The 16,598-nt window shown below is 33.9% G+C and overlaps 1 protein-coding gene across 3 annotated transcripts in view; it reads left to right on the top strand.

Moving 5' to 3' along the window:
* LOC106784094 (maternal protein pumilio) overlaps positions 1–16,343 on the top strand; it is a 62,853-nt gene extending 46,510 nt beyond the window's left edge. For 2 of the 3 annotated variants that reach the window (XM_014743228.1, XM_014743230.1), the window contains 9 exons: positions 9,887–10,282; positions 10,440–10,680; positions 11,422–11,586; positions 11,971–12,090; positions 12,324–12,618; positions 12,708–12,948; positions 13,041–13,431; positions 13,545–13,713; positions 14,756–16,343. In XM_014743228.1, coding sequence (XP_014598714.1) covers positions 9,887–10,282; positions 10,440–10,680; positions 11,422–11,586; positions 11,971–12,090; positions 12,324–12,618; positions 12,708–12,948; positions 13,041–13,431; positions 13,545–13,713; positions 14,756–15,071 — 2,334 coding nt within the window. In that variant the 3' untranslated portion in view covers positions 15,072–16,343. The remainder of the gene's footprint in view (positions 1–9,886; positions 10,283–10,439; positions 10,681–11,421; positions 11,587–11,970; positions 12,091–12,323; positions 12,619–12,707; positions 12,949–13,040; positions 13,432–13,544; positions 13,714–14,755) is intronic. The other variant, XM_014743229.1, reaches the window with a different exon arrangement.
* Positions 16,344–16,598: the final 255 nt, after the last annotated feature.

Genomic DNA, 16,598 nt, shown 5'->3' with positions numbered 1-16,598 from the left:
AAAAAAAAAAAGGCAAAAGAAATCATTCGCGTGATCGCGGCGATGTCTATATTTCATTTTACAAAAAAGAAACAAAAATAGACAGAGTAAGAGTTGAATAATAAAAAAAAAATAAAAATAAAAAAAGAATAACGAAGTACAAAAAAAAAAAGAAAAAAGAAACGGGATAAAAAAGTGGAGTATGGGGGGGGGGAAGGTGAGAGTAAGGCGAGGCCCGATTAACGTCCCATTAGGCTTCGTCGGGGGTTTTACCTGACCGCGCCCTTAAAGGCTATCCGATAATAAAATCCGCGTCATTTTGCTAAAAGCTATGACGAAAAAAAAAAAGAGAAGGATATAAAGGTGAGAAAAAGAAAAATAAAAAGAAAAAGAAGAAGAAAGAAACAAAAAAGAAAGAAAAAAAGAGGATAAGTGATATCTGATATCAAGGTGTGGTTTTCAAGCCCTTATCACGCTACTTTCCTTCCGTTTTCATCCCTCCCCCTCCCCAAACCTCATCGTCCACTTTCAACCTACTATTATCTTTTCTAATTCTCCAACCATCCATCCATCCATCTATCTATCTATCTATCTATCTATCTATCTATTTATTTATCTATTTCTCATGCCCACCCTTAACTCCCTTTTCCTTCCTCCGTGACACATCCCTTTTCCTTTTTGTTCCTCATAGCTTCACGTTTGCTACCAACCAACCAACCGGTTGCTGCGAAAGTTTATTTTAATTGAATTTTGCAAGTAGACCAACGCGAGCTCGTTCGTTCATTCGTTCGTTCGCGTATATAACGGGAAAGGCCCTGGTACGAGATGAGTCCGCGGATAAAGAGAGAGAAAGAGAGAGAGAGAGAGAGAGAGAGACCAGTTGACAATGGCTATTGTTTCTACTGAAATCCCACACATTGGTGTGCATCCAGCACCATGCGTGCTATCATCTCCCAGTCTCATGCAATTCAGAAACCGTTCCTTTTTCCTCTTTTTTTTTCTCCTACACCCCTTTCCACCCCCACCCTTCCCCCATCTCTCTCTCTCTCTCTCTCTCTCTCTCTCTAACTATCTATCTTCCTTCTTCACACTTCTCATTCCTTTTATTCATCATCAACAGCACCAGCAGCAGCAACCGTCCTTTCCCTTCCCTTTTCCTTCTCCCCCCTCGACAACATATCACAGCTGACTTTCATTATTATTTCTCTCGTTGTCGTTGATAATAGTTGTGTTGAAGTTGTCAGTAATAGTAGTAGTAGTAGTAGTAATGGTGGTGGTGGTGGTTGTAGTAATAGTCTAAGAATTTCACGTGGCTTCAGAGGAAAGGAACTTTAAGAGTTCGTTCGTTCGTGGAAAACGGTACAAACTGTAAACTGAGGTCGAAGGGAATTCTGGGGAAGGAGTAGGATTTAAAGAGGTGGTGGAGGGGTTGAGGAGAGGGGAAGGTGGTAGTGGTACGTGCATGGTATCTCTCTCTCTCTTTTTCTCTCTTTCGAGTGCATCGGCTTGGGTCAAATCGATCGGTTCTCTCGTTCTTTTACTCATTCTTTCTGTTTCTTTATTTCTTTTTACCCGACTTCTTACCTACGTCCTCTGGACTTGTCTGGGGGGAAAAAAAACCGGTTTCTTTCAAACTGATGAAACATTAATGCCCAGCGGTTCTCCATATATATATATACCCCCTTATCCATTTATTTATCTATCAATTCATTATTTATCTTTCGTAGAATGTATTTTACAACAAGTACCAAGATGATCACCGCTAAAATGATAGGAAATTTCCAACGGGTCCTTCTATTAACGTTTCTTGTTTCTAAACTGATGACAAGTTTCAAAGATTCCCATCCCCCCCTTCCCGTCCTTCGAGAAATGATTAGTCCGTAATTAGAAAAATATTCGTTTGTGGTTCTGTTATTATTATCATTATTATCATCATCATCGTCATCATAATCGCGATGTTGATCGATTAGATAACAAAGGAAGAGAAAATTATTAGACATTAAATTTTTCTTACACTTGTGTTAATAATAATAATAATAATAATAATGATGATGATGGTGATGATGATTACATGAAGGTGTAACACTTCAGGAACGTTGATCAAATTTTTGTGTTCCTATAATCGTTGATGGTTCTTCGAACAAAAACGTAATTTCAGTATAATTTGTATTCAATATACTCGTATTATCAATTTTTATTAAATATATATTTTTTTTCTTCATAATTCTAACGCATTATGAAAATAATAATTTTTGTTAACCAGATTGAGTTTTATGCACTCGACTAATATACACATATATCGTTGTGTATATATATGATACATAAGAATTTTTGATCATAATCTTTAACGAGTGTCTCTATAAACAAGAAAGAGACCCAAGATCAAAGACTCTAGATTATAAACGTAATCGATCATTCCGAGCCTTGACCTCTTTTAACCACATGAAGCAGCACATGATGCTGTGTCCTCGAGAATGTATAGCCTAACAAAATTCCATTCTCTCTTACTCACCCTCTTTCTCTTTCTCTCTCTCTCTGTTGTCTTTGCCATTAAAACAAAAAAAAACATCTAAACATTTCATAGATTATAAAATAATACCATTATGGATATATAAATATTTTTATATAGGATCGTTAAGTATGAAATTTGTAAGGAGAAATAGAATTGACAATAAGACACACATTAGAAATTTCATACTTGTCAATCCAAATTTATATGCACATTAATATGTATATTAAATATTTATTACATTTATATATATATATTATCACCTTAAATAAATTTACACAATTTATTATTTAATTCAGATATATAATTTAAATTATATTTTATATATATATATATACAATAAATAGAATAATATATTATATTAAAATTTTAATTTAAAATGATAGATATATATATTTATCTATTTTATTTTTTTTATTTTTTTTAATTTTATACTTGGGGGCAAGGGTTTATTATTTTTTCCAATGATTGTCATACGTAATTAAACATAACTTATAATAAACATTTTTTTTTTTTTTTTTTTTTTTTTTTTTTTTTTTTTTTTTTACCAGTTAAGTTACTCGCATTATTCTTAAGAATAAAAAGAAGAAGAAGAAGGGGAATGGTGGTGATTATGGTGGTGATGGTGGTAGTGGTAGCCGGGTCGATAGCGGTCGAGGCACCCTGTATATTCCGTACGCGGCAAAGTTAGTCGAACTAACGGTGCTCCGAAGCGGTTAAGTAACGGGTTGCGCCACGACGATTTGTCGTCGTCTTCTTCTTCGTCGTTTTTTACTTTTATTTCACGCAGTCTTATACGAGAACGAGAGAGAGAGAGAGAAAGAGAGGCTTCTTCTCTTCCACGAATATAATCCTTCTCTCTCACCCATCTAACTCTCCTCCTCCTCTTCCTTCTTTTTATTTTTCTTGAACCTTCTTTTTCGTTTTCTTTTTCTTCTTGTTGTTGTTCTTCTAGTTGATCATTCGAAGGATAACCATGGCTAATAAAATTTACCTTACCACGAAAGATTTCTTTCTTTCTTTATATTTTTTTGACGGTATCAACCAATAACAACATTATAACATAACCAAACTATACCCGGTGTATTTGTATGTGCGTGGAAACAGCAACAGCAGTTTAAGGTTATTGTTCATCCATAGTATTCTAATCACGACTCGATAAATGGCCCGGAAGTTAACGCACCCAGGGCAACGTGTCATCTACGTCCTCGAATACGAAGAATTCTTTCTCCTCTTTTCCTTATTCTTCTTCTTCTTATTCTTTTCTACAGGAGAGTTCTACGACCGATTCGATAAACCGTTCATTCGTTCGTTCGTTCTTTCAATTTCCTCATCTTCTTCGTAGGTTTTTGATTTTTATTTCTTTTTTACTTATCACAAATTTTTTTCTTTTTCTTTTTTTTTTTTTTTTTAATGTAGGTATATATTTATGTACACGGTTAGGTTTCGTTCGGTTAGTTTTATCTCGTTCTCATGTTAAAAAATTATTTATTCGAGAAACGTCGACGCCAAGTTAAGGGGGCTAGCGAAATTTACGTAATATCTGCTTCGTATATCTAAATATCTACTTCGTCGAGGTTCAAGGACGATCATTTCTTCGTTCTTGTTAATCCTATAACATTGTGATGGAAAAGATTGTACTTTGTTTTTTTCTTTTTCTTCTTTTTTTTTATTCAGGTTTTTATCTCTAACCGGCTCGAAAATTAATTTATTATTTTATTATTTATCGTAAGACGTATAAATAATTGAATTCGAATCATTCTATTACAAGGTACAAGATTTTTTTTTTGTAAATAAGAAAGAAAATTATTATTCTTATCGTTTCTCCACACAAATACTTTGAAGGAAAAGAAAAAAAATAAAGAATTAATCGTTTCGTGATTATTATTCTTATAATATTAAATGAAAGAAAAAAAATATTAATAAAATGTAAATATTAAATGAAAAATATATATAATAATAACTATCAATAGTATTACCAACACTAGAGTATTAAATATTATTATTGTTACTAAATATTATACTATTATCACTAATTAATTATTATTGTAACAAATATCGTTTTATTATACTACAATTAATTACTTAATTATTTTCTCTAAACATTATTAGTCCGTACAAAATAATAATAATTAAAAAAAAAAACATAATGAATAATAAATGCGAAAATGGGATTAAAAAGAGAGATAAAAATGTGATGTTTGAAATGAAGAAGAAGGAAATGTCATAGTCGGTGGTCAGTTATATACATATATATATTATAGTTGGTTGTGTCGGATATACGATTGCATTGAGTTTTGCGAGCATCGAACGACCAAACGATCGCGGATGCGTGTCCTGATTCGACGAGGTAGGTTCGCGACAGTATCTGTTCCATGCCGACGCGTTCCTCGATTTCTCTTCCTGCTTCGAAGTATCTCTCATTGCTGTATTCTCTCCTACTAATACTATTACTATTACTACTACTACTACTACTACCATCATCTCTCATCAAGAGAACGTCCAAGCTGATTTTTTGTTTTTTTTTTCTTTTCAACGTTTCTAACAACTATCACGAATTACTATTACTAATTACTATTTCTGTTGCTAGTGCTTCTGCTTATACTACAAATTATTATTAATATTATAAAGTAGGATTAATACTATTACATTTACTAAATATTATTATTATTATTAATTATTATTAATATTAATACTTCAACTAACTGCTATTAATATTATTGCAATTTTAACTATTAATACTAGTATTAAAAATACTATTATTGTTACTAAATATTATACTACTATCACTAATTATTATTGCAACAAATATCATTTTATTATATTACAATTAATTACTATTACAACTAATGTTACCTATACTATCTCCCATTTTGTTATATATTTTTATATATCAACAATTATTTTCTATAATTATTTTGATGAAATGTCGATTTTAAGAGGGGACTATAAGAGAGAACGTGTTACAGATTCGAACCAATCTTGTTGCATATAAATGGAAGGATACAAAAAAAAAATTGCTCGAGGGCCTTCATCGTTTTGAAAGTCAAACGAGCGTGTTCCGATAAGTTCATTGAACTCTCTACCCTAACAAACCCGTTTTCGTGTCGGATTTTTAGTAGCTCACGTGTACACACGTAACGTGTGTTTAACGTATCTTTCTCTTTTTTTTTTTCTTTCCTTCCTTTTTCTTTTTCTTTTTTTTTTTTTCTTCTTTTTCTATCTTTCTTCCTCATTCTCGACGAAGTTCCACTTGACTTTTCTCTTTACCTCCTTCGCCATACATACGTCGTCGTAGTTGTGTCGTATTACGTAGATACGTATGTATATGCATTTTAAATTGACGGCCGACTTTATTATTATTAGGATTCACCACGAGCGTTTACACGCACTTCTTCTTCTTCTTCTTCTTCTTCTACTCTCTCGAAGTCTATCCTAGTACATAATGGTTGCCAATAAACTGTGCTAAATGAGACTACGACTAACGCTTTCCAGTCTTCCTTCTATCCGTCTAAAAGAAAAATCAATATTTGTGTGTATATATATCATTTTAAATTACAATATAATTCTATTTCAAATATAGACTATTAATTATTTTTTTTTTTCGCTTCAAACAAATATTCCAAAAGATTATTATAAATATATATATAAGGAATTATAATTATAATTTATTATTATTATTATTAATTATATATAATATTGTTAGGTTTCTCTTAGGTTTATTAAGAAAATCATTTCGTGTTTTCTATGATAAATATAAACAAATTCGTTCATATTTAAAATTGAAGGTGTTTTAACCCTTTCATTTTGAGCGCCGGATATATGCGGCATCCATGGGAACGTCTGGTAATAGGGGGGTCCCTAAACATGTCGCATACGGTCAGCATTTATGAGAAAAAACTTGTTAGGTACGCGACCTTTTAGTTTATTATTTTTTGGGGATGGGAGGGGGGTTCTTTTTAATTTTTAATTTTTTTTTTTATCGTTGCGAACATCACATCGTTTTTAATAGTAGAATTATTATTTTTAGTTATCATGTGTCTGAAGTATTGTGTTGTATATTCAGAAAAATATATTATACTCTTTGCTGAACCTATTAACAGATGATAATTAGACACGAGATAGACTGTGCAAGAATGAACATTTTTAAATCATCTCTGGAATTGTCTAATTTTATAAATACAATTTCCCAGCTATTTTTGTTCTTGTTGTTTCGCGACAATTAACATCCAACCCCGGTGCCCTTTATTTTATCATCTTCTTTATAACTGCATTTAATAATTACAATTATTCTTATATACATACAGTATGTATATAAATATTTGAAATATTTTTGTATTTGATTTGAAGTATTATTAAATATACAATTATTATTACTATTTACTTTAAATACAGATAACTATATTTATCTACATTTCTACAATTTTTTTTGTTTTAAATAAAATTAAAACTATTTTGTGTATGCATCGTAGAGAGAAAAGAAGAATTTTGAAACGTTCACACCGTAACGATAACTAGTGGTGGTGGTGTGATGGTAGTGGTGGTTTGTGGTAGTGTTTGAAACCTTATGTATTCGATGCTATGACTCATGCATGCTCCTCCTCGTTTGCTTGCTTGCTTTTAGGGACACGTAACTGAGCCCACCATTCTCACCTATAAAACTATATTCCATCGACATTGTTTTCTCACCCATTCGAAATCGAGACCCCTTTTTTCTTTTTTATATCTTCCCCCTAAACTTTTCTTTCTCTCTCTCTCTCTCTCTCTCTCTCTCTCTCTCTCTCTCTCTCNTCTCTCTCTCTCTCTCTCTCTCTCTCTCTCTCTCTCTCTCTCTCTCTCTCTCTCACTTTGCTCGCAAGAACACCTACCACCCTTCGACCTTTTTCAAAGCTCACTTCACCGAACTCTTTTCAAACCCAATCGTCACGATATATTTCTATTGAGATCTCTGCTAAACCATGACGCCATAGGAGGGAGTAGCAACAGCAGTAGTTCGACCCATCAATACGATTTAATAATGACTTCTCGTGCCTAACCCCACCCCACCCTACCCCACCCTCCTTCCATCAAGTAGAATTACGCCAATGACCGAATAGCCTGTCGACCTTGTTCGCCTTTAACAGAACTCCATAATGGCGACGAATCATTCTCATATACATGAGAACCGTTCGCAGACAAGAAAAAAAAAAAGAAGTAATTCAAATCAAACCGATTAATCTTACTCGAAGAACAACAACAATAACAACAATGATAATAACAATGTTTCCTTCATTTTATATCGTCAAAACACACTTCGTCGTTATAATTACACATTATTTTATTTTCTAATTATAATCTCTTTAATATCGTTTACACGCGCGGTGTAAATATATTTTCTATTAAAAAACAATTCATATTAATTTGCTTTTAAATACAATTTTGTTTTTTTTTTTTTTTTTTTTTTTTCAAAAAGATAATACCAAATTTATTCCCCTTATATCGAGCTAGAATTATAATAAAATAAAAATGATGAAATGTTATATAATAATAAACGTGGTGTGCCATATTATTCGGGTAAAGAAATATAAATATGATATTATTTTATTGATGTGTTACTAAAAAGTTATACGGGCCATCTGGCCTCCATAAAGGAGGAGTTAATAAACAAGACAACAATAACAACAACACTATAAACGAGGACAATTTTTATGATTTATGAATAATGAATACGCAATAAAGTATACAAAAAAAAATAAAAAAGAAATATGTTCTATTCTTGTATTTTGTCGAGTTAAATCGAGACTTAACAAACGAACGCGGTGTGTGGTTCACACACATATAAAAATATAAATATATATTTCATTTTTTATTTTTTTTATTTTTCTTTGGTCTCGTTCATAAAACGAGAGAAAAGAGTACGTTCAACCTGTGCCTTCGAAGATAAATTTGTTTCGTCTAATTAACGTCCATCATGAGGGGAGAGGGGTGGTGGTGGAGCAGGGGGCGGAGGCGGAGGCCGGTAAGAGGAAAAAGAGGAAGGGGTGAGGGGGTGGGGGAGGGTGCGTTCTCGTTGGCGAGAACGTTGTTGTTAACGAAGATCGGAAAGAGAGATCTCGAGAGAAAGATCTTCGCGGTTTGCGCGTTAGAATATTCGCCGAGTGTAACCGTGGCCTTGGTTTTAAAGCGCGAGCTGCTTCCGGAAGAGGTTAATACCCGAAACGCATCGCTGCCTTCGGAGGTCTGGATCGTGTCGCTCGGATGCTTCCAACCACCATAATATATAATAATAACAACATATTTATATATTATGTATATATATATATGTATATCTCAATCTCAATCTCAATCTATGTAAAATTTTATTACATAATATGCAAGATAAGAGTATATATACATATGTGCTACCGTGAAAGACCGAAATTGGATAATGTATCAAGATTCGCATGATCACACTTGATGTGTGTAAATAAAACCAAATATTCGGTCTTTCGTAGAAATAATACGTATTTGGTATGTGTTAACAATCACCGCGTGAATCTTGACATTATCCAATTTTCGATCTTTCATGGTAACGCCATATATACCGTATCAAATACTTATATATATATTTTTTTTATGAATTAAAAAAATTAGATTAAAGTTGATCGATCGAAAGATGATCTGACCCTGGGAGGAGGGTGATGGTGGTGGTTGGTGGTTATATTCATTATGTAACCGTTACAAAAAAACGAATAAAAGAAAGTTTGATGATACGATGACAGAAAGAAGATTGGAAAAGGGCCAGGTATATTATAGGAGTTTTCTCTAACAGTTAAAGTCTAGTCTAGGTAGGCGCCACGGTAAATCGGTGGCCGCGTTTGTTGGTCAATTAAAGTCTGGAGCAACAACCGGTACAACGTTGGTATATAGCAGTGTTGTAGAAGGCGAACGCTCCTCGTTGTCGGTGAACGTCCGCAGGGGGTCGTCGACCTAAGCTGCCAAGAGAACGAACGAACGAACGAACCAACTTCACCGTCTCCGATTTGTTCTACGTGCCTCTCTTACGTTTTACCCACCGTTCGTCCGCTCCGGCAAACTTCGATATTCTTCGTCATTCTTCAGATTCAATTTTACCCGTATCTTCTTCCGTCGTTTCGTCCCATTAGCGTTTATCCTCTCAATAAGAAAACAAAACGAAAAGGAAAAAAAAAGAAAAAAAGGAACAACACAAAACAGGAACGCGAGGAGAACGATTTTAGGATCAATTTTCTTCTTCGCTTACGTCCCGTCGTAAATCTTTTCATTACGAATACAGTTACGTTGTTTTTTTTTTTAATTAATTTATTTATTTATTGGGGCGGAATCGAGAGAAGTTTGCGAATGAATGATTTTAGAGAATGGGTTTTTATTTTCCTCCTTTTGCTTTTTTTTTGTTGGCAGCAATTGTTTCGCAGTCAGCCGCAAGGTGCAACGCCTCAACAATTACAGTTGCTCCAGCAACAACAGCAACAACAACAACAGCAACAATATTTGGCTGCATCCCAGGCCCAACAACAACAGCAACAACAACAACAGCAACAACAAAACTTTCCTACGGCACCGTATACCGTTATCAGCGGACAAGAACCATATGTAGGAGCATTGATAGCTGGTGCACCGCCACCAGTGGTACCACAGTATTATGGAGTTGGTCCGTGGGTTTATCCCGCTGGTCTACTACCGCAAGCACCACCGCAAGCTGCAGCCCCACCTCCACCGAGACGACCGCTTACACCTTCCTCGGCAGCGGCTGCTGCAGCTGCGGCTCAGGACACCGCTAATAATTTGGCACAAACGGTAAAACTTGTTTTTTCTATTTTCCTTTCTTTTTATTATATATATTTTTTTTCCATAGATAAGAATGATATAATAATGTTTTGTAAAGCATAAACGTACTAGTCATTCAATTTTTTGATAACATAATAATACTTACGTATGCGTGTTCTTTTTATAGGTTCAAGGCCAATACCAAGTTATACCAGCTTACTACGATCAAAATGGATCCATAGTCATGGGCGGCGTACGCGGCCTTAGTTCCGCGGCAACTCCAATGAGATTGGTCAGTCCAGCACCCGTTCTGGTGAACAGAGCTCCTTCACAGCCACCTCCTGGACCACCTGCTCCACCACCACCGAGTCTTTATTCACAGGCAACTCCGACATCCCACAGCAATGCTACGCCTGGTGAATGTTTAGGTAATATTTTCTAACGATAATAAACCTTCCCAACCAATTTACTTCATTCAAACTCAAATCTGAAAACGATCGATTTGTCTAGTTTACTATTTCTATTATGATTTTATGTCAATTGTGCATGTGTATATTTTGTAAAGTTTTTCAATGGTTCTGAAGTTATATTTGTAAATTTTGATTGTAACTATGTTAACGTCTTATATCCATCGATCATATTGCATTTTGTATATTAATCATGTTTGTGCGTTTTTTTAACAATTTTGTTACTAAAGTACAACCAAGTAATATATATATATATATAAATTATAAAAATATTATGATATAATATATAATAAAAAAATATTATATTATTATTATTTTTTAATATTATGGAATCGAGCATGTCTCCTTTCCAAATAAAGTAAACATTCGTGAGAAAGTTGATCGAAGGATCTTGGATAGTTCAATGGTTGAAGCAGTCATCCGTAAAGCAGAGGGAACCAGAGTTCGAATCCAGTCACAACCTAACGACACAATTTGTTCACGAATCCTACATTATTTATCTCTATATATATATATATATTTATGTATTTATATGTAAATCATCATAATCGTAAAACAAAGAAGATCGGCGTCGTACATGTGCATGGTGTGTAGGGATGTATATCGGATTAGGCTTCTTTTAGATGGTATATGGTTTGTAACAAAGGCCAAAATCTCATTGATAATTAAGAGCGTTGTGTGGGTTGGGGGCTTTTGGTGCAGGTCTGGCAGCGTGCAGTGCAGCAGCAGTCGTTGCACAAGCTCAGGCAGTTGCCGTACAACAGGCACAACAACAAGGATCAGGACTTGCCGCAGGTCTAGCGGCTTTGGGATATGGAGGTTCTCCTCTTGGAGCATTGGGCTCACCTGCCCAACTTCAAACTACAGGTACACGACGAATTTCATCGTGTTTGGCTTTTTCTTCTCAGTCTTATTATTATTATTATTATTATTATAATTAATTCTTGTCAACTGTAACTATGTTATACCCAATTGTCTTATTTATGTACATAATTTACTAAACGTGTTCTTCCGCATGCTTTTTAATTTATCGTCCTTTATAATGTTTCATCTTGTTTTGTTATAAAATATTTTATTTTATTTTTTTTTCGTCTTCCTTTTTTTTATTGAACATATGATCGTTTCTCGTTAATTATTTTATAAAGATAGTTATAACGATTCACACAACACTTTTTCTCATCCTTTTATATAGGGCATTGTTGTCGTTACAATTCGTTTTGCTTTCTTCATAAGTGAACATTGTCTGTGCAGGTTTAGGACTGGGAGCATCTTCGACAGGGAGAAGGGATTCTTTTGACAGAAATACTTCGGCATTCAGTCCAAGTTTGGAATACAGTCGAGCGAAATGGCCACAAAGTTATGGAGCACTTGGTAATTATTTTTATTTTATAAATTTACATTTGTGTGTGTACATAAGGGGAGACTCGGTTAACAAAGATAAAATACTTATAGGTTATCTTGAATTTTTTCTTGAAGGATGCAATTATGTGCAATTACGTGTTCTTCAGATATGCAGATTATTGGAATAGAATTACGACAATATTAGATTTTATATGCAACGAACAATAACTGTGTTCTATACAATTTGCAAATAATTTGTTTAGGTACAGTAACAGCTTCTCCGAGTCCCCTGGGATTATCCGTGACTCCACCACCAATTTTGGGAGGAACTTTGGGCGGACTTGTAGGAGGTGCGAATCGAGTATCAGCTGCTCCAGGTGCTGAAGCCAAATTTCGTGCAAGCACTGTACCAGCATTGACAGCTAATGGTGTCTTTGGCTCGAGCAGTTCACTTTTCCCCAATTTAGTCGGTAAAACTGGCCGTACTGGAACTACGAATATTGGTGACAAAAATACTAGTGGTCGATCTCGTCTTTTGGAGGATTTCAGAAATAATCGGTTATTATCATTCTTTTTCTTCTTCTTTTTTTAATGAAACTAGTGAAAGATACTAAATTCCAAGCTGAATCATCTTCTTCTTCTTGCAGATTCCCGAGTCTTCAGTTACGTGATTTAGTTAATCATATCGTTGAATTCAGTCAAGATCAACATGGTTCACGTTTCATTCAACAAAAATTAGAACGTGCTTCTGCTAACGAAAAACATCTTGTATTTCAAGAGATACTTGCATCAGCTTATTCTCTTATGACAGACGTTTTTGGAAATTATGTTATACAAAAGTTCTTTGAATTTGGCACGCCTGAACAGAAATCTACTCTAGCTCAAAAGGTATAATTATTATATTTTAATTAATGTTTATTCGTTTTCTATTTTTTTTATTGAAAATATATATATATATATGTATTATTAACAAAATACAGGTTCGTGGCCATGTGTTACCATTAGCACTACAGATGTATGGTTGCAGAGTAATACAAAAAGCTTTAGAATCTATTGGGCCAGAACAGCAACAAGAAATCGTTCGAGAATTGGATGGTCACGTATTGAAATGCGTGAAAGATCAAAATGGAAATCACGTTGTTCAAAAATGTATCGAATGCGTTGAACCACGAGCATTGCAGTTCGTTATCGGTGCATTCGCCGGACAAGTTTATTCTCTGAGTACTCATCCATACGGATGTAGAGTAATTCAACGTATATTGGAACACTGCACTGCGGAACAAACGCAAGGGATTTTACAAGAATTGCATGCTGCTACAGATCAGCTTATACAAGATCAGTATGGTAATTACGTCATCCAACACGTATTAGGTAAGTGAAAAATAATCGATCCACAACCACCTTCTAATCTCTAATTTCTATTCATAATTTTGAATACGCAATTAAATTATTATTTGATCAATTATATTTTTCTATATCTTTAGAACACGGCAAGCCAGAAGATAAAACACAATTGATTAGCAGCGTCAGGGGTAAAGTACTCGCACTATCTCAACACAAATTTGCAAGCAATGTGGTTGAAAAATGTGTTACCCATGCTACGAGACAAGAACGCGCCGTACTCATAGAGGAAGTATGTGGCTTCAATGACAAGTAAGTTCATTAATGAATCTTTACTTTTCTATTTTATATATTAAATTAACAAATACATCGACGCGAGCCATTTTCTTTTTTACTTACATTTCCGATAAATAGTAATAATTAAAAAGAAAAAAAAAATTTTTTTTTATCCAAAATAACAAAATAAAACAATATGTAAAATACAAAGATTGAGAACATTCGCAGTCTCCTCCTCCATAAAGTTATTAAGGGGCACACACCTAATGTGACCGCCTAAAAAAAGGTGATTTTTTGGGAATTTTTTGAAAGAAAACTACTGCATTAAATATTTTAAAATTTAGAGGATATATTTATACATAATTAACGAATATTCACTAAAATTTTCAAATGAAAAAAGGTAATTTTCAGCGAGTTATTCGCTATCTCTAAAATCACTAAAAAAAAGGGCTTAAACGGCTGCAGTGATTCCGACCTTCACCGTGGATGAAATAAAAAAAAAAAAATACTGTTAATCTAGAAAGTATTGCCTATACAATGACCTAAAATTATGAAAAAAAATTGAAATTTAAAAAAATGGCAGACTTTCTTTTGTTTTTTTTTTTTAATCGAATTTTGCTCAAAACTTTGATGATTTTTGGCCCGCCAAAATTACATTTTTTTATACAATCGAAAAACTTTTAGGTCATTGTACAGAGAAACATATACGAAATAAGCAGGAAAAAATCAAAGCGATCGAATGATTCTTCTTTGAGTTACAACTGCAGCCAATTTGAAAAATGTAGTTTTGAGAAAAACGCGTTCAAAGATAAAACGATTGCTTTCTAATCCCTGAGCGGGACTACTCTTTACAATGCTATAACTCTAAAACTATTTGAAATATTTATTTGAAATTTCAGTATGTTATTTTTAAAGATATAGATTATCAAAATATGCACACAAAAAAAATCAATTTTTTCAAAATTTCACACTAGATGTGCCCCTTAAATCTTCACTGGGAGCTCGCGACATGTATTAATAATATATAATAGGTGTAACAGTTGATCGTAATTTATTTTTGTTTGTTCTGCAATATTAGTGCGCTTAACGTCATGATGAAAGATCAATACGCAAATTACGTGGTACAGAAGATGATCGACGTAGCCGAACCTGCGCAACGTAAAGTATTGATGCACAAGATTCGCCCACACCTAGGAAGTCTCCGCAAGTATACGTATGGCAAACATATAATCGTTAAATTAGAGAAATTCTTCATGAAGACAGCATCCGCGATTGGTGTATCGACGCCAGCTGGTGCCTCTAATAACGGTGGAGATCTTGGACCTATAGGACCTCCAGCATCCGCTGCTGGTACTGTTTCCACACCGGCGCAACAACCCACGCAGGTTTTATAAGCGCACGATATTCAAAACTCTCTTCTCCCGCCTCCCAAAAATCACCACAACCACCACCACCACCACCGCCAACAATCAACAACCACCATCACCATCACCACCACCAAATAAGCTGAAATTTTCACATGCCCCGACACCATAATTTACCGTAACATCGACTAGGACTCGTTCTACATCATCCGTTTTACTACGTCATCGTATTTTACGCATTTCGAGAGTTACGTTACGATTATATCTTTCTTCAAGTATAAGAAAGAAAGAAAGAAAGAAAGAAAGAAGGAAGGAAAGAAAGAAAGAATATGAAAAAAACTAATATCTAGAATTTAGCATGTTCGCAAGCTATAGTATCTAAAAGAAAAAAAAAGAGAGAGAGAGAGAGAGAGAGAGAGATATGGTTGTTTATCATTTCTTGCAGCATTATTGAACATTTGTTGTTTGTACAGATTTTTCTCGAATAACTTTATTGATATAAACGAGAATCATGGCACGATATACATATATATACGTGTATATATATGTAATTTTTTTCCTTCATTTTTTTCTTCATTAAAAAATAAGTGTTCTTCGAATGAAAAAAGTAAGATAGGTAGATAGAAAGAAAAAGAGAACACGCAGATTCTTAGATTTGGTGGTTAGAAAGAAAGAAGAAAAGAAAGAAAGAAAGAAAGAAAGAAAGAAAGTATGAGTAGGAACGAAAGAAGGAATATAATGGTGTAGTAATGCATTTTTTCTATCGTTACACATTATTACAAAAAGAAAATGAGGAATGATGATGATGATATATTCGTCGAGAGTTTGATGTGTATTCATTGAATTATTGTATTCAAATATCGTAAAGAGTTTAGCATTATATTATGACATTCGTCAATGATTTTTCGTGTGTGAGAAGAAGCAGACGATAAGCTATAAAAAGCATGTCGCATATATTTACATAATTACGTATATGTAAATATATATATATATATTATTCATATACACAAGTAACATCATGAATTAGAAAGGAGATTTAAAAGAAATCGTGGCGGCTAAGAGATTAATACGAATGATGTATTGACATATATAAAAAATGTGTAAAGATCCAACGGTATGAAACGATTAAAATAATCTCACATAAATAATATGATTATAAAGATCGAAAGCGTTTACGACAGATTTTTGTAGACGAGTTTTAAGCAACTCTGCTAAATGCGTCTTTAGAGCTAAAGAAAAAACGATAGAGATGGAGAGAGAGAGAAAGAGAGAGAGAGAGAGAGAGAGAGAGAGAGAGAGAGAGAGAGAGAGAAAAGAAGAAAGAGAAAGAGAAAGAAAAAGTATAAGATAGACAGATGATGAGGTAGAGATAAACTTCGACGATGAATACAAAAAAAAAGACCTGAGAGATAAAGAAACGATCATTTGAATATTCGCGCCAATTTTTTAGATCGATATAAAAAAAGTGCGCTTATACGAAAGAGAGAGAGAGAGAGAGAGAGAGAGAGAGAGAGAGAGAGAGAGAGAGAGAGAGAGAGAGAGAGAGAGAGAGAGAGA

Source organism: Polistes canadensis, unplaced genomic scaffold (assembly GCF_001313835.1).
Source record: "Polistes canadensis isolate GaletaPanama2010 unplaced genomic scaffold, ASM131383v1 scaffold_30, whole genome shotgun sequence".
In the NCBI taxonomy this organism is placed as follows: Eukaryota; Metazoa; Arthropoda; class Insecta; order Hymenoptera; family Vespidae; genus Polistes; species Polistes canadensis.
Note: the sequence above shows the minus strand (reverse complement) of the source record. Positions and strands in the feature narration are given on the sequence as shown.